Source organism: Phasianus colchicus, chromosome 15 (assembly GCF_987193195.1).
Source record: "Phasianus colchicus chromosome 15, bPhaCol1.hap1.1, whole genome shotgun sequence".
In the NCBI taxonomy this organism is placed as follows: domain Eukaryota; kingdom Metazoa; phylum Chordata; class Aves; order Galliformes; family Phasianidae; genus Phasianus; species Phasianus colchicus.
The window spans coordinates 3,781,990-3,801,374 of NC_143450.1; the positions used below are offsets into that span (position 1 = coordinate 3,781,990).

At 46.2% G+C, this 19,385-nt stretch overlaps 1 protein-coding gene across 1 annotated transcript; it reads right to left on the minus strand.

Moving 5' to 3' along the window:
* Window positions 1-6,724: 6,724 nt before the first annotated feature.
* On the minus strand, window positions 6,725-17,938 carry NPM1 (nucleophosmin 1). The gene is made up of 11 exons (XM_031598004.2): window positions 17,777-17,938; window positions 17,183-17,262; window positions 14,310-14,429; window positions 13,611-13,704; window positions 13,002-13,105; window positions 12,443-12,504; window positions 12,001-12,055; window positions 10,842-10,931; window positions 9,935-10,036; window positions 8,061-8,135; window positions 6,725-7,082 (listed from the first exon to the last, which is right to left on the minus strand). The coding sequence occupies exons 1-11, from the start codon at window positions 17,838-17,840 to the stop codon at window positions 7,044-7,046; spliced, it is 885 nt and encodes a 294-aa protein (XP_031453864.1). The 5' UTR covers window positions 17,841-17,938; the 3' UTR covers window positions 6,725-7,043.
* Window positions 17,939-19,385: the final 1,447 nt, after the last annotated feature.

Here is a 19,385-nt window from a genome sequence, read left to right on the forward strand (position 1 = left end):
AATGCAGCACAGCTGGGCTCTGCAGCAGAGGCTGAGCCCCCCATGTGTGAGCCCAAAAGCACCGAGCTCTGCCTGCACCGCCCCGCAGCACCACGGGGCTGTCGCTGAGCTGAATGCTTGCAAAAGTGAAATTCGCTCCTTCCTCCTGAACCACAAAAACCCCAAATCGCTCATGTGCGGCACAACGCAGCTCCCCTCCCTGCCCTGCCTCTGAGGGCGAGCAGCCACACGTGGACAGAGGGGATTTATCGCAGCTCATGACCCAGTGGGAGGGGATGCAGAGTGGGGCCCTACCTTTGCTGCCAGCAGCTCCCCACAGAGTTTCACAACCCCTGGGATTTGTCACCGGGTGGACAAAGTGGGGATGCCTGAGCCTCACACCTCCGGGTCCCAAAGCCAAAGTGCCAGAGGGGCACAGAGAGAAGTGACCCCCAACCCACAGACTGAGAGCTGCCAGGAGCACAGGGCTGGTGGTGGTGGCAGGGTTTTAATGCTGAAGATATCCTATTGAAATCAGAAATGGGATGTTTACTTCAAGAAGATCGACGTTTTATGCCTTAGAAGCGTGACAAGTCCTCCTTCAGTCTTACGATCCCAATAGTTACCTGGAGAATAACGCAGAGCATCCCTGGCAAGCTGCCCTGCAGAGGACAGCTGAGCACAGAGAACAGAAAAGGTGGAAAAAAACAGAACATCACTTGGCTGTACAGCGCGTGCATCATAGCGTGTGCACATACACAGACATAAAGGGCAGCAGCCTGTCCCCTACCTGCTTCCCCCACTTGATCCCATGAGCACCACAGCTCACTCTGCTGGTTCCAGTGTGCAGATTTGGGCGTAGCAGCTCCCAGCAGCTCTCCCATCACTTTTCCATGAAACAGCACATTGGGTAGGTAAGTGTGTGCCCAGCAGTGTGCTTCCCCCATCAGCCCCTGGATTGCTGCCTTTCAGCCTCATATGCAAATCCCTAATTAAGAGAACATCCTGCAGGTCCTTGGGGCTTATTGAATCCATTGCTGCCCCCCAGAAGCCCCACTGAGCACCCCAGCAGCCCCAGCCAGCTCACAGGGCTGGTTTCCCTTCCATGACCTAGCACGTCCTGCAGCCAGGGCCTTCCTCCTGCAGGGAAGAGGAAAGCACAAGGTCATGCTGCAGAGAGCAGCTGGGCTGCACAGCTCAGCCCCACGGTGAACCCACGCTGCCTTCACTCCATCTGATTCTCAGTCTCTTCCCTTGGGTCACGTCCATGAGTGATTCTCATTGGAGTTTCTCTTGTGGGGGATTTCCACAATTTAAGCCTTCTGCAAAAGGCAAGACAACATTAAGGGACACAATGCATATTCAGTCCATACCCAGCCCACGTAGAACACCAACCTATAGACTTCAAAACCTCTCCCAGGCAGATGAGCCAGGAAATGGTGGACACAGCGCTAGCACTGCCAGAAGAGCTCAGAAAAACCCCAGTGTGTCCCTGGGAGGACAGGACCTGAGCCCAGCACTGCGATGCTCAGTCACAGCCCTGCAGGAGAAAGGCAGGGCACAGCTTCATCTGGGAGCTTGAGCCCAGGGGGCCCAAAGCACACGGCCACACAGGAGCACTGCACATGGATACAGGTTTATAGGCCGCACTGTGCTTCCTAAGTGAAATGCATCCGTGAGGACAGAATCCTGCAGGCAGCTGCATGGGAGCAGTGCTTGCCACCAAACCCCACCAAGGACACTCATCCTGGGGCACACGTGTAGGACTCAGCACTCACCTTCAGGATCATCACTCACAACGTTGCTTTGATTTCAGATGGGATGCTGTTCACGCAGGTGCCAGAGCTTTGTGGAGGGTTTTTTCTTATTTTTTTTAGCACAGCTTTCCATTTTAGACTACACACAGCCCCTTTCTCCCAGCAGCACTACACTGAGAGCTGCCGGGGCTTCTGGTGCACAGGCAGAACAGCAGCACCGTGCTCCCATGGGCTCTCCATGCTCCCACCACCCATGAGCACTGCAGCTCCCCAGGAGAGCACACGACAGTTGCTGGAGTGCTTCTGGGGGGCAAGAATGGACAGACCTCTGCAGACATCCCCACACAAACCATGGGAAATCCCAGCCTTTGCACTGCACTAAATCCTAGGGCTTGGCTCCTTGGATTTATATTCCTCCATGGTTTCATTTTTCCTTAAAAAAAAAAAAAATCACTAGCTGTTAAGCTTCAAAACTTAATATTTCCTTACCTCGGAGCTTTTCAGCTCAACAGCTCTTAAACATAAACCTCTTTAACTGAGGTCTCCCGAATTAAGCCGTCTCCAGCAAGTCCCCATCTCAAGCCCAGCCCTGGAGCCCCCTCCTCTGGGCAAGCACCCATCCTTGCTGAACCGCAGGGCTGCACATGGAGGTCACACAGCCACACATGGTCTGTGCCACCACAGAGCAGCACAGACACGACTTGGAGCAACTCATGGTGGGCTTCAGGGCAGAGCAACCAACCAACCTCCATTGTGGGAGCACCTCGCAGCCCTGTTACCTCTGCAGCTCTTCATACCTCATAACAGCAGCAGTAGGGCCATCCCCTGCACTTCAAACTCCTTTCCATGCCCCTTCACTCTCCCTTTCTTGCTTGGACTGGGAGAGCTCGTAGATGTGGTGCAAGGGAAGAATGTTTCTGAAGAAAGAAAGTAAGGAACGCAGAACTCACCCCAAAACAGCCCATTAAGGAACATTAAGCTGTCCCTGCACACGCATTTGTAACATCTTAATTAACATGTTATATATTTTTATTTACTTATTTCATCCAAATAAAGCATGGCTCACATCTTCTCTTAAATGAGCCACTTGGTTGACAGACAACCGACAGCCAGACACCAAAGAGCTGATCCGTGCTGCATGGGATTGCTTCCAAAGGCACCAACATAGGTTAAGAAAAAGCAAAAAGCAGCAGGTACAGCCCAGGGTTGCCCCACTGAGAAGAGATGAGGCCAGCCCTCAGCCCACCCATTCTCCTGCACCCAGCCACGCAAGCTCTGCTCCCCCTTCCATCAGATCACAGTCAAGACTCCAAGCAACCCCTAATGAATACCAGATCACAAAACCTCCAGCCTCACTCAACACAACGAGCTGTGTGCACTGCTGCTTGCCAGGACCTACTGCCCATTAGACCGAGCCAGGGAATAAAGGCACTCCATCGAACGCTGAGCTCCAAACCACCAAATTCATTTGCAGCTTCGTCTATGACATTTCCCAAGTAGGATCCAGTCTTCAGTCTTCCTTTGGGGTAATGTTAAGAGGAATCTATCTGCTTGTTCTGCAGGGAACGAGGGAAGGAAAAGCTGGGAGAGGTTGGCTGCCAGTCAGTAACGGCCCGTTGGAAGGACAGGACACAGCCTGGGGCATCTGCTAAGATTACCAGAGGAGAGGAGGACAGAGAGTGTTCCAGCATGAACGTCGCCCCGAGGGATCGTCTGGGTGGCGAGGAGCCCAGAACCACCACCCATCCCGGCCTTGTTTTCCATTACCTCAGCCCACACACGCTCCCTTCCAGGCTCCCCAGCCATGCTGGAGTTGGGCCTCCCCAGAGGCTGCAACTGGTGCCGAGCACAGGCAAAGCAAAGCCCCATACTGGTCATAGCTCTCCAGTTCTGAGACATCCACGCTCTGTTTTGGATATTTAATTTTACAGGACCTAACAGAAACCCAAGAGGGAAAGTTAAGTAAACACAAAAAAGACAAACCAAGACCTGAAACTGAGAAACGGTTTTGCTGCAGGACAGCATCCTTCTGCTATCACTTCCTCTCAAGTCAGATGCCCAGGCTGGGAGATCAGAGAATCATAGAATGTCATAGAATGGCCTGGGTTGAAAAGGACCACCATGATCATCCAGTTCCAACCCCCTGCTATGTGCAGGGTCACCAACCAGCAGACCAGGCTGCCCAGAGCCACATCCAGCCTGGCCTTGAATGCCTCCAGGGATGGGGCATCCACAACCTCCTTGGGCAACCTGTTCCAGTGTGTCACCACCCTCTGTGTGAGATACCTCATCTGGAGAGAGAACAGATGTGGAGACCAGCTGCAGCCAGCAGCATGGATCAGGGCACAGCCACCTGGAGGCACTGGCACTGCTGCACAGGTATCAGGAGCTGATCTGCCAGGGTAGGGACAAGAAAGCATGTTGCTCTTCTTGCTGTACCTCTGCATTCCCAACTAGGCCACCCTCCAGGACCAGAGCCAGGCTCTCAACACTGAATTATTACCATCCAAACATTAGTTTTACTGCAATTATGTTTAAGGGCAACACTCTGTAGTCAAGAACAATACTTCAGCAAGTATTTGGTATCTTCTCTTCAAATGAGTTTAAACAGTTTTCTGAATTCAATCTCGTGAGCTCATCAAAGTAACTGAAAGAGCTGGCAGCTGCCCACGAACACCATACCTACAGGCTGGGACTGCACAGCCCAGCATCCCCACAGCACTCCTCAGCTGGCCAGTCCCAACAGGAGCAAAGTGCTCGGAGACATGACTGGCAGCAGCAGGCCAAGTCTGGTTTGGGGAGGGCTGGGGCAGACTGCCACACAGCAACAAGCCAGATGGGGCACAGGCAGCAGATAGCCACCAACTGATGCTAACTGGTGGAGGTGTAAGACTATTAACTGGTAAAAAAACAAAAAGCCAACTTAAAAGCTCATTAAAATTATCATTTTTATGCTGTGATGTAGATAGATGCCTCATAGTAGCCTGATGATTTGGCATTACACTGTGCTTTGGATACAGCATAGGAACACACCTCCCCATTGGAGCCACCCATACAAGCTCTAGCATCCTCCTGCCGTCGTGCTGTCAAGCGTGGCTGTACCCAACATCCTGCTATAGTCAGTGACTTACAGACACAAAACACCCTGGGCCTTCTCTTTAAGACTTCATACTCAGAATATTTTACTGACCAGACAAACTCACACTGAAATTGCTGTACCATTTTCACATTTCAGGCAAAACGGAGGGCAATTTTCCTAAACAGCCCATCAGCTCTATTTCACTAAGGAAATTTGCACTCACTCATATACATATGACACCATCTGTTGACATAACCCCAAGGAAGAGGTGTTTCAAACCCTCACACTGCCATCTCACATGCTGCACTCACAGGAAAGCTTAAATGCACCTGTGACACTGGATCTGCACTGCTGCTTCCCTACCATGCTTTATTTTCTCCAAGGGGAAATGTTTGCTTCTAGGAAGTTGCATTGGTTTCCATCACATCCATCACCTCTACTATAGGGTCAAACTCTTTACAGTAGCAAACCTATTGAAAAAAATTGTGACTTTTTGCAAATTGAAAAACACATTCCACTCCTAGAACTCCAGCAGCCTCCATGAGCGATACCGTGCCCAGCTAGCTCAAGCCAAAGCAGGCTTTTTGTTTTGGCTTTATCATCTGGTACAAAGGAAACCAAAGTCTCCTTTTAAACAACTGTGCACATCCCTCATGCAGATAAAAACAAACCCTCCAACCTCCAACAAGCTGCTTCAACGCCTTCCAGTTCTCGTGCTGAGAAAAAGAGGAAAGTCAGTTGCATTAACTCACAGGAAGGATTAAATCAAGTTTAATTGTTACAATTTATTAATGTTGTTTTGGTCTTCATACCATTACTGCAGTTACTACACAGAAAGAGCATTCAAGCACCTGAAGCAATACAGCATTTAGACAAGAGCTTTGAGAACAAGTTCACAGTGCCAGGTATATCATCCATGCTTTCTTTCCTCCCTTCACGTACCACTGACTTAACACCTTGGCATTTCTACTTCATATAGCAACTGAAAATAATCCATCGAGTTACTTTAAATTATCCTTAGTATCACTAGTAGGCAATCATCAAAAATAAAACAGCTAATAAGGCTCCATTTTGTCATCTCAGCCATATCAAAGGACAGTTGCTGCTTAGTAAGCATCGTGTTTACTCTGAGAATTAATTTCCTCCTAAGGCCAGTGTAAGGATTGAACATGCTTCGCCCCATTTAAATAGGAGGATTAAGTTTGAACGTGGACAACCATTATCTGAAGTGCTTCGGAGAATGATCTGAGGAACTGTGATGCAGACTACCTGCCCATCTGAGCTTTTGGGATTTGCAGTCTTCAATCTTCAAAAGACCAGAGGATTAGCTCTCCGTTATTCCCAGGAATTTCTCCATGGGCCACTGATCCCCCTCATTGTGAGCTCCCTGGGCACATCCTTCAGCATTCAAGCTTACACTCCCCTCCACAAAACCCTTAGCCCAGTCATTAAGTGAGACAACCTCAGAGACTGCAGCCCCTCAGAGGAACAGCACTGCCAGCAGTTCCCAAATCAAAAGTATTACATTTTACAAGCAGAGTCACAAACCCTACAAACTTAGCTGTTAGAATGAAACCATAAACCAAAAAGCAATGAAGCGGGTCAGAAACCGAGATGCAGGAAGGGCTGTTGTATGCAATTACATAATTAGTGGTCACTTCCAGACAAGAATAAAGTCCCCGCTTACCACCAAGCCTTCTCACTAAGCCATATGCCCAGTAGCTGTGGAGCTCATGGAATTGGGGTATGGCTGTTCTTAAAGCTGACAATGTAACTGCAACCGATGTGTACTTGCTAAAGAGAAGTAACTAGAATAGTTAGCAGTAGCAGCTAGGAGAACTTAAAAGCCCTGTTATCTTCTGAGTTAGGTATGCAGACTACCCCCAACCCATAAAGAAAGAAACGATAGTACTTTATTAAAATACTAAATTTTATTTTTTTTTCCACGTACATTTAGTCTTCCCACCATTTCCATTTGTCTGACCACCACCACCACACCACCATGCCTTATCAAAACATTCCATACATACTTAAAATGAAGCTGAGGGTGGAGTCCCGTCTTTAAAAACTAAACAGGCATTTTGGACAACACATTCTTGGCAAGGTAATCTGGATGACATTTATCAGACACTGTAGGGAAAGCTCTTTCAGCATTTGTAAAAAGGACAGCCAAATAACGGTTACAGAAGTAGGACTGCAGATTTTAACAAACTGTTTAAATTGTTCTCTTACAGAGTCTGTCTCCATTGCCAGAGAGCTTGAATGACCTGGAAGTGTACACAAAGAGTTAGAAATTAAAGTCTATTTCTTGTTGTGCTATTTTTTTCCCCCCGCTTTGCTATCTCTACTTTTCAAAATATTGACATTAAATGATAAAAAAAGCATTTCTTTCAGAGAAAACTAAGTTGAAAGCAACACATGAGATCCTTCTGCTAGAAGACTGTTATTCACTTTAATCACAATAATAAAAAATTCAGTGAAGGTAAGTGAGAGGATGGGTGTGGACCAGCTAGGCAAATATTGGCTGAACTCTGCCTACCCTGGCTAATGTCAGACCCACTCCAGTAGCTGAGGCTAACTGCTTTTAAGCGCTCTTTCAAGAACCTATCAATTAGTCTATCAGACAAGTTTACTCTGAACCACTGAAGGAAGCAGGAAAGCGTAAGGAATTCTGTCACTGGAAGAAAAGTTTTTAACTTACAGGAATTTCGGTAGGGAAATTTAAGACACATTTTAGCCTAGTACAAGTTGAGTAATAACTAATTCAGAAGCTTGCTTCCTGATACCACCTTTTGGCTTGCCCTCTTACAAGAGTTCAGTTGACTTTGGGAGAAAAGGCAGCAAGAAAGCCATAATCTCAATTGCAAAACAGTTCCCCCTCCCAGACACCCTCCCCAACAAAAGGCTGAGCAGCAGACTGGCCTAGGTGGCCAACTTCAGCAGCAAGGAAAACCACAGCTCATTTCCTTCACCAATCCAATGCCAAAAGGAAAATTCTGCGGGTTTAGTAAGCAAGAGATAATTTACCAACCATATAAAAGCTGGAAAAATGTAATAAAATATTAACTTTCTCATCTTAGCCAACTAAACCCTTAAAACTATTCCCATTTAATTTGAAGCATTGTTTGTGGTTTGTAACCCTTTGAAAGAGTCCAAAGCTTGTAAAGATTAAGAAGTGGAAAAGAATCCCTAGGTTAGGTTATAAAAGGCTTTGGGTTTTATCAGGTTTCAATAAATCCAGTTACCTTTTGGTCCTCCGTCCTGAAGCAATTCTTAACATAGTTGGCAAATTTGGGCTCCAGCTTCGGAAGGGAACAACCCTGTTTAGAAAAAAGCAAGCTTTATTGGAATGATGCAATGACCTGCGTATGCTAAACAACTCCGATGAAGCTTAAGCCTTTTGCAACACAAGTGGAATTTTACTGAACTCACCTTGCAACATCCAAAACCAAACTTTTATTTTTAAGTTTGCCTTTCCATGGTACTCAGGTATTTCTCAAAGCAGCGTGTCTGCACACTGAAATGCCTGGACAGGCATTTTGCTCATGCTCCAAAACAGCAAGTTTTTACCTTTTAAGATACCTTCGCTTGTATTCAACATCAATACGCTACTTAGACTGCAACTAATTCCACATTTAGGGGTTCCTACTGCTTCGTGCAGCTTGAAACATCACTATACTTCTACTTAAGCTTGGATTTGGATGATGTTTTACCCAACATCTGCCACTTCTCCATTTGCTTGCTGATATCTACTTAATATTTACTGAAGTGGAACTTCTGTATTATATTAATAAAATAGTGGAAGCTACTCTTTAAGCTATTAACTCACGGGCTGTCACAGCTAAAAGCCACACTGCGTTTTGCATATCAATATAAACTCTTAACACCATATTGGAAAACACGAAATATCAAGGAACCGCCCCAGCACCCATCTGAACCAAAAGGTTAACTTGACCTAGCAGAACACCATCTGTCAACACCAGGCTCACAATCTAGGGATATGTCTATCCTGATAGAAGCGCCACCCATCCATCCTTGCTCATTCTGCACCCCCCCTTTATACTAAAATAATTTTCGCTGCATTTTGCATTTGTGGGACAAAACTGCCTTCAAACTTCAGGAATCCAAACACAAGATAAGCCTAATCCTATCAGCATTCACAGGCTGCCCAGGGAAAGTACAGATGCCCCATGCCTGGAAGAATCCAAGGCCAGGCTGGATAGAGCTTGGAACAACCCGCTCTATTGGAAGACATCCCTGCCCATGGCACAGGGACTGAAACTATCCCAACCACTTCTAATTCTTTGGGTGACTTGTCAGTGTCAGGAGGACAGCTCATCTCAGACCAAAAAGAAAAATCAACTCTCTCCATGCACTGACATCACTGCAGGCTTTAGCTTTACGCAAAAACAACTTTCCAGTTGTCTCGTTCAGTCACCAAAGGGCACATGATCTTTAAGCAGCTCTGAGTTACTGAAGTAAAAAAACCACAGGTGTAGATGTCAGGTCCTCACTGCCAGCTGTTATGCAGTTAAGGTTTGCCTGCAATGAACCTACATAGCACACAGCTACCCAAACTTGGCTTATGGGAAAGGAGCTGCTGTTACTTTCCACACTTTTACTCAGACAGCCCATTGACAGGGCACTTCTATCAGAATGCAGTTCTAATCACAAGCATCTATCTCCCCCTTCTGGAAGTTCCAAAGCCTTACAAGCCTCTGGATATCAACACTGGATACTGCTGGAATACCAAGCAATTCCAAGCATGCCAAGAACTCCTCTTTACTCTAGCTGCCTAAAACACAAAACCTGCATGCTATTTTGACACCACTAGAATAAACATCAACCTCCAAGATTTGTTGCTGTACTTCTTTTATGCAGCCTCAAACTGAAGCAGCTCACTAACAAATACAAAACCACTACTAGTGAAATATTTTTCCCCCCTTTTCTCGTGAGCAGAGGCTTATTCCAAATAACCTTTCAGTTCTGGGTGTCAACATCAATCTACCAATGTACACAGAGTTAAGAGCACAGCAAGCAGTGACATTCATTTCTTAAAGCCGCTCTTCTGCTGCTGGAAGTGTTAAAAATAAGGCTGATGGAAGTTTAAAAAACTCACCTTGTCTACGGAGGCTTGCATTTTTGCTTTGATCTCCTCTAACGACAGAGGGACTTTTGGTGTTTTTGGAGTTAGAGATTTGTCCTTCTTGGAATCTGGAGTCTGAAAATTATTCACTTTGTTAGAGACCGCACACACAGCTGCATAGAGATCAAGTTTTCTGAAAACTAAGATACTGAGATATCTATTGTAGAATTTATCTTCAATACAAGTAGTGGCTATCACAAATACTTGGAATTGTTTCTAGGCACTTGTCTACACAGTTTTTCCTTTCAGCATAAATGAAACTGAAAACAGCCCAAACATTCACTGATTTTGAGCTTCCTCTACAACTGCAGCCAGGTTCGGTTCACACTTTGGAAAGGCACACACTGACTGTGTTTTTCAGATGCCATGCTGATATCCATCCATTCCACACTAATTTCTGTACTGACCTTCCTTGTTTAAGTAAATGCAGGAAGGACAAGCCACCTAAGGAAGCTTGACAACTACAAAGCAACAGAACAAGAAAACTTATTCTCTCCTCACATGGATCAGTTTCCTAACTGGAGATAGCACTGAGCCAATGTAGCAGCACTGCTGGGACACAATAGGCAGCAAACAGAACCTGAAGGGAGACTGCTCTATCAGCAGAAGCCGCCATGGTACCGCAGTGACAGTGCTGGACCAATACTCTCCTTTACAGGCACACAAAAACAGCCTGGCAATTCAAGCCTTCTAATGTTCACAGTGGACAGCTCGTTTCAAATACTAACAGTTTCACGAGGCACACGAAGCAAGGAAGGCCACAGCATGCTTCATATTCTTTCAGAAACCTATCTTGACGATTAACACATTAAGTTTCTGCTAGGCAAGGAAATCAGCTTCCAGAGCCCCACAAACATTTTGCTCATTTTTCTTCACTCACTTTTGTTTTAGATGCTGGTGTGGACGGCTTTGAGTCTTTGCCATTTTGCTTTGCTTTCTGCATATTTTTTCCTGCAGGCTCACGGGCAGGCTGCAAAGAAAGCATTCCAAACAATTTGCCATGAGAAGACAATACTGTTAGGGGTGTTAACAGCACTGAAAACCCTGGGACAAATACTATTTAACCTCAAGCAAAAATTTAGTCTCATTCCCCTTGTAGCATGATCAGTGCCCATTACTTAAGCAGAAATTAAAAACAACAGTAAATTAAATGAGAAGACAACCTGCTTGCTGCTTCAACACAATAGAGAACAATTAAGTTCTGTCATGAGGCCATACAACCATGCCAGACTATTTTCCTGTATATCCTAGATTCCCTAATATTTTATACAGAAATCTAAGTCTGGGATTGTGCAAGAGCAAAGCCATGTGCATACTTATGAACTGGATTCCTGTGTTGCTATTTAAACTGAAGGATCATTTCGCTTGCTGATTAGATGACTGGCAAAATTGATACATTAACTGTTTCTTTCTAAGAAAGCTATTACTTAAATACAAATTCAACCTGATACAAGTTCAAATGAAGAATTTTATCTCTGCAGATGCCAAGTTGTTTTATTTTGTTTTAACCACCAGATGGCACTGAAGTGCACATGCAACTTCAAATAACTGGCATCTAAACTCCTTCCTTTAGGCTCACACATTTTAAATCCTTTTCCAAAAAAGCTGTCAATACCATCAGCTTTATCACACTGAAACAGCAAGGCACAATCCAAATGTAGGAACAAGTTTGTGCTTGATGCCCAACACCCTTAAATAACAGCACCACAGCCTATTTATTGCACACAGTACATAGGTGCTCAGCCTCCCTTCTGTACCAGCATAGAAACAGACACTTGTTTCCATGTCCTACTAGACTTTCTTTATATACATCAAGCTTATACAAATGCATCCCATTCAAACACACCTTCCCCAATACCCCACTCCAGGGTTCTTCATGTTAACCCTCAAACATCACTCAAAATCAGGACAGTCCTATTAGAAGGGGTAAGCAGTATAAGCACTTGCCACCCCTCTGAATTAACTGCCCTGCTGTAAGGCTGTTGTTTATGGGTGAAGGTCACACATACACGCAATATAATACAAATTGCACCACTTACTTTCTTCATTGGTGTTTTAACCTCTTCCTCATCATCATCCAAGTCATCTTCATCACTACAATCAGAAAGCAGTCATTCACTACACACTGTTTCAATACATGACAAGCTGCTAGGCAAAATATTTTACTTACTAATAGTGCAGTTAAATATACTGCCTTCTGCTTCAGTACTCAAGGTGCAAACCTTACGGTTATCGATACCACACTAAGGAAATCCTAAAACTATAGAAAATTGCTTAACTACACACAACAAAGTTTCCTAACCCAACACTACATATTTGAATGACACTAATTTAAGTTATACTTGGAAATAAATTTGAGCTAATTCTTTTAGGATAGCGAAGGCCAAGAAGCACCTTTTCCTCACTAAGCATCTACATACATCACACAACTCATAAAGTGATCCCTGTATTTCAAAACGTGATCAAAACCAAAGCACATACTCATCATCATCATCCTCATCTTCATCATCGTCCTCGTCGTCTTCTGATAATTTTGCTTTTTTCTTGGAAAAAAAGAAACAAGTAGTGTGTTAAGTATTAGTACCATATTAAGCCTTAAAAGACAACTTCTCAAAGTAATTTGTGTCCTAACTAAAAGCAATTTATTTGAAAATCAACACAGACCTGCCCAATTAAATGCTATACAAGCATACAGAATGCACACATGCATCTTTCTGTTACACACCACAGCACTTCAACAGTATATTGCAAGAGTCTGGGTTTCTAAGCATTTACTCCAATATCTGCACACAGTTACTGCAACAGTTAAAGCAGCCTTTAAATTAGCCCATTCATCAAAGCTTTGGAAAATATCTGTATTTAACAGCACTCCTCCACTTTAACCTAGTACCTATCAAGGTCTAATCACAAAACAAACCTCTTTCAAAGAGATCTCACACACTCCTTACTAAGTCAGTCACCAAGTCACCCAACTGCTCACTTCTGAGGCAGAATGAATACTGAAGCAAAACAGAACTCAGCAAACTGACTGGAAACGTACCTGTGGTGTTTTAGCTCCTCCTCCACTTGCTGGTCTCTTTGTTGAAGCATTCACAATTTTTGTATCCTCCTCCTCATCCTCTGACTCTGGTTCTTCCTCTAATGCTGATAAAATGATGGCAATGTTTAAAATATCCACCTCATTAACAATAATAAAAGCAAGATTATTAGTAAGGAAAAATAGCACGTTATCACCCACAACTAAGCAAGATCTAGGAATGCTGGAAATAAAATTAGCAAGCTTCCTACCACCACTAAGGCCAAAAGCTTTCCAGCAGTATGCAGATACAGAAGACAAGGAAACAAATGCAAGCATTTCTCTGAACTCCTCTGCCCTCTGTTATTTATATCATGTTTCTGAAGACAGGCAATTAGAAGAATCAGAAGACCTGTATTAGAGAAGTATTGCTTGATGCACCAGATACACTACTCAATCTCACAGCACTTCAGGCAGCAGTGGGAACTTTCCAATTTGGGTGACTTCTTATGTATGTCAGACTGCTTTACCATCAGTGACACGCAGGTTTACTACAGGAAGTTGTAAAAATCCCATTGTTTTGCAAATTAATGAGCAACAGCTTTGAAGATCAGTAAGCAGTGCAATACATACCTACAAGATGCTGACCACTGACATAAACAGGCCCCGAACCACATTTTAACCTCAAGACAACTGGTGGCGTGATCTCAAATCCACCTAGCGAAACCTAAGGGGAAAAAAGCAAAGTGTGTTTAACAGGCAAACCATCCAAGTTACAACAATTGCACTAACGTATGGATACTGCAAACCTAACACAGCAACCACATTCTTCAAGCTCACAGAATATTCCAGAAGCACTTGGAGTTAGTTCAGGGTCAAAGTGCAGCAGTAGCGCTGCTTCTGTAACATGGTGATGGCATATCATAATCAAAGCACGCTTTTTAAAGTCAGAGACAAATGTGGATTGGCCTGTTTATTGCTGCAGAAAGGACAACTTCCAGTCAGCACACATGCCCCAGCACTGCGCAGTTCCACTCAGGCAACACTGGAATGTTACAGATGCATGCATAGGAGGATATGACATATAAAATTAATACAGCTTGCTTAAAAAGTGTGTAAATTGACACAAAGCCTGTCAATCGCCCATGACTAGAATAAGCCTGGGAGTACCAAGAAATACATACATTGATCTGGCTTGTATTCACTGCATCTGTGAACCCACTAAACACTATGGCAGATCAATACAATTTGGCCAACCTGAACTCTTTTCAGATATAATGTTCTCACCTGAGACCCAATGTGTAATAGATTGTTTCAAGTTCATTTACTTACTGTGGGCTGCACAGACATTTTCAGAGATGCCAGTACTACTTTGATAGGATTGCCTTCGTAGTCCAGTGCTTCTGCTTCTACAACATGTAATTCGTCTTTGGCTCCAGCCCCTAATGTAACCTGTGAAATAAAGAACAGTGCACATCTCAGAACTGCTTTCAATATCTAAAGTCTTTTTAAATTGCGTTTGCTGTTCTGTGTGCCAAGATTGATATTTGTATCTGTCTGCTAATGTTGAGTTACACTCTCTCCCCAAAACCACCACCTCTTTTCCCATAGCACTCACACGTAGTGTTTAATTCCAGACAGTTGCTCTGATTTATATATAGTGAAGCTACACGACTTATAGCTTTAAAGGAGGGGGTGTCAGTGACAAGTCCAGACAGCACTGTAACAGGCCCATGTGAAGAAGCATATATACATGGCTAAAGGAAGAGAAACAGCTGCCTTCATTGCCAGAGAATCACAACCTCAATCCTTCCCCTTTTACAGCTACTGCTTATCTGTCACATTCTCACCTACACTACATTGTTTACTTTAAGTTTAAGAAAAATTTAAGTCTCACTGCTGCTGAGTTCACAGCTTTTATTTAGGCATGAGCCTTCTGCATTAATCCACCAAGGACTAAGAGCTGTCATCCTAGCACATTTCAAACTCATCTTGACTCCTTGCACCACATACGAGACAGGCACACTCTGGAAACTTGAAAATCATAGCTTGAAGGCAGCACAGCATGAAGTGACAGACATGCGACAGGCCAGAAATTCCAGTTTTCTGAACCTCTGGCAACTGAGTCAGAGTTATATGCAAGTCCTCTGAAAACCAAGAACTTCCTTAAGCACTACAATTATCTCTGAGGCAAGCAAACGTGGCTTACTGCATCCCTTCCCAACAGCCATGAGAAGAAAGCGTCTCTCCCACTCTTCCTGAATTAAGCGTGTAAACACTTCACAGACAGTGGCGTGCTCAAGCTTCCATTCCCAAAGAAATGTGTTTTAAGCAAGTGATCACAATCTAGACAAAGCACATCAGATGAAGACTAAGAAACAGGATGTAGGCTCCACTACATTAGGCAACTTTTTTTTTAATGTGAATTAGTAGTGATATTGGTGCTCTGATCTCACCTCTCAGATGGATTCACACCACAATGAATCATTCAGCTGGTGGGACTGCCCACTAGGATGAGAATTTCATTTTAAAACATGTCCTCCCTGCCCGCAGCTACCTACCCCTGCTATCTGCACCAGTTCAACCAATACTACGGCACCTAACATATTTCTTTACTGAATGGCTGGCAGGCATCCATTTACACATTTTGCCTTCCACACCAAAGGTAGGCTTACCAATAATAAAATGGGGAATGAGGGAGCAACCACTCCACCTGTTAAGTGGGCCCAAAGATCTAAGTTAACCCTCATGCCACTTTCTACCTTTACACACATCAGGGCTCCTCCCCTTTCACTTTTATCCTTCTTTGTCCTCACTTCTCCCCTCCCCTTCCCCTCTAGTACAAATTTGGCCAAGGGCTTAAATAACACCTCTCTCTTTATTCTCTTAGACTTACATCCTGAGCACAGACCACAGTCACAACTTTACAAGAGTCATGTTTTTCTGCCAGCAACTCCTTACTCTGCCTACCAAGCCATCTCTTGCTTGTAGATTCTTTCAAGAGATTCCAAGCTTAAGACATTTCTAACCTGTTTGTTACTTCAACCCCCATCATTCCTTTCGGTGATCTTTTTTCTATACAAGTCATGCTGTTGAATTAGACTTTTTTCCACACTGGCCTAAAACTGTCCTGGTAAGCATGCGATCTGCTTCATGCCCAATTAAGACTGCACAATCCACGAGGAGATGCTATAGCTCACTTCCAAAATGACAATCTTTGGATAAAGCCTTACAATTGAAGTATCATCCTGTGACACTTTTCATTTCATTACAAATATACAGCTATGAGAACCACCCACATCAACTTACTCAGAAAATTTCCCTCAAAGTGAACTCTAGAGGGCTGACAATTATGTATAAATTACACATTGTCAAGTCCAGACTCTAATTTCTGTGAAATGCAAGGACTGAAGACATGACTCCCACAACTAATGTTTAAGTGAAAGCATCCTAAGTATCATTTTGTGTAAGTTGTGCATGTAAGGACAGCATTAACATCCAAGTCTCTTGCAAGGAGCAATTCCCACCTCTAGGTTTTTTTTAGTTATTTCACATCAAGATGTAATCTTCACATTTAAACAAAAGTGAAAGTGCAGAGACACCACGACTTCCTTGACTGGGAGCTACAATCTCCTTGCATGTGAAGTTGTGGCATCTTGTGTTAGTGCTAAAGAAAACAACACAAGCATGCTCGGCCTTGAAATGCTGCGCCCTGCTCACTGCCACAGGCTCCAGAAAGATCCAAGTACACACACTGCTATTAGCTGCTGCTGGAAAAAAAGCCCAGGAATTATGACTGGGGAGAATATGAAAGATCCATTCCAAAGTTAACTTTCTGTGGTCTGCTGAACTGTGTCCTCTATGATTAATTCAAGTCCTCCCCTCCTCGTGTTCCTGGAACTACTGAATATCACACTCAGTGGCACCAGCTTCAACTCTCAACTCCTTCCAGTAAATATATTAACTCACTTACATAGCTTATCTTTTCCTCTAACTTATATTACTTGCTATAAACCACGAAGCATCAGTACTTATTGAAGGATACATTAAGCAAAAACATACATTCAGCTCCCAATAGGTAGAGCTTATTGTCTAAAACATTTGTAGAAAAAGACCAGTGACTGCAGAAATCCAATGGGATGAAATGAATTCACGACTCGCACCGCCCTTCTGGTGCTCGCCATGGAGGAACAAACGGTACTCACCGTTCTCAAGGACAGCTGATGCTCGTTCTCTTCATCATCTACTTTAAACTGATATTCCTTCTCTGCTTTAAGCTCGCAGCCTGCAGCAAGCAAAGCACGATGAGCACAGCCCCGCATTCAGCTCTTCGCCAACCCACCCCCCCCCCCCCGTTACTCCGCAGCGCGGCTCCACGTGCTCGGTTAGGCCCCGGCCTACGACCGACCACCACGCGCCGCCACCTCGGCCCGCCCCGCTCGGCCGCGCTCCCCGCTGCAGCCACCCCCTTCCCCTCCTCTCCCCTCGCAGGCCGCCGCTCACCCCGCCGCAGGCGCCGCGTGGGCGGCAATAGCCGCAAGGCCCCGCACGCCACCCCACGTGCTCCCGGCCCGCGGAACAAAAGGCCGCGCCGCCGCCACGTGGGAGCGCCGCGGGAACCGCCGCCACGCGCAGCGCCGCCCGCGCGCGGCCCCCTCCTCCCGCCCGCCCCGATGCCGCCCGACGGGACGCCCCTCCGGCCCGCGGCCCCTCCGGCCGCCTCACCGCGGCCCCGGCGCATACAGGGGAGCCGCGGGCGGAAGGGGGATGGGGCGCGGGCGCGCGGCCGGGCCCGTTACCGAAGAGGAAGGTCTGCGGGCGCAGCGGGCCCATGCTCTCCATGTCCATGGCGCTGTCCTCCATCTTCTCGGCCTGCTCGCGCTGGAGGAGCTGCGAAGGATGCGGCGCTGCGGGCGGACGCGCACTAAAGGAAGCCCCGCGCCCGCCCCCTCCCAGATATAGCCCGCGCGTTCTCGCGAGATCCTGGGGCCGGTCACGCCCCCGCTACCCCGCTACCCCGCTACCGCGCACGCGCCGCGCCGCCCATTCCCGCCGCGCGCGCCCGCCTGGAGGGTCGTGAGCGGCGCTCGGTGCCCGCGGCTGAGGCGGCCGCAAAATGGAGGCGGCCGCGCGGAGGGCGCGCTGGCGCTGACGTCACCCCGTTCGTTTCCAATGTCATTCGTATTCCTCATACCTGCGTTCGTATTCGAGTAGTAGGAAGCAGTTCCGTTACCAAAACGGAGCCGAGTCACGTGGCGCCCAAATGCATCGCGGCTACCTCATTGCTGCAGCACGCGGCTCTGGTTGGAGCGCAGCCCGGCTGCAGGCGCCGTCCGGTGCGAAGCCTGATGGCTTGGTGCTGTACGAGGTGTACGGGGTGAGCTCCAGTTCACCGGAACGCGTCCCCACACAGCCCTGAAAGCAGCGGTGTGCTGGGTTTTGTCACCGCATTGCCACCGGCTAACTAAAATAATCGCGCAGTAATTGTGTGTAAGGTAGAGGGGCGAATAGTGCTGCTTGCCACACGGGTGAGGATGGGGATTTGGGCCCGTGTATGGAAATAACCCCCCACGGGTGGCAGCTCTGCACTCTGTTTTGAGCCTGGTCGCAGCTCCTGCAGCAGCTCTGCTAACGGCTGCGCTCCCACAGCAGGCACTTAGCAGGCACTGTATATTTGGGACCATCATCTCTGGAAAATGCATTCACGACGGAAAAAGTAACTGCATTGAGGCGAAGGCTGCAAAGCAGCTGCTGGGCTGATGGCCGCTGGGAGCAGGGAAGAGGCAGAGAGAGCACAGAAGATTCTGCTGGTACTGCAGCCCCTATGCTGTGTGTGTTTCCCTTCACACACTGTCAGAAGCAGCACTTCCCCACCTGTACGTGTCACCAAGCGTTCCCTGACTCCGCTCATTCACACCCTACCGTCACATTTCCTAAGCAGAGAAGCTTTGGCCTCTCAGTGTGACAAACCGTGAATGCTATGAGGAGAACGTAAGTGTCATAGAAGAGCTCGTTACTTTGTCCTGGAAATGCAGATTACTAAAATACCGCAAACCTGGTATGAATAAGGATTAGCTCAGGAAGTCTGAATGTGCCACGGTCTGCATCTGTTTTCCGTTGCAATGCCAAATCTAAGAGCTTGGTAAAAGGCATTTTTAACTTCAAGAGGGAAGAAATAAAGGTGGGTGTGTGTTGCTCCATATGAATGCAAGGCAAGAGCAGTGCCTAACCTTATCATTTCATTCAGTGCCCACTGGGAGATGGATGCCAAACAAAACCAGGGCTATGCAGTTTCTTTACATTGGTAACAAGGCCAGATGGGTATGGAAAGACCAGAAACCTCAGGGATGGAAGGTTCTGAGGACAACACAATCTTTTCTCTGTCCTTCCCAAGCTCCACAACTGTCG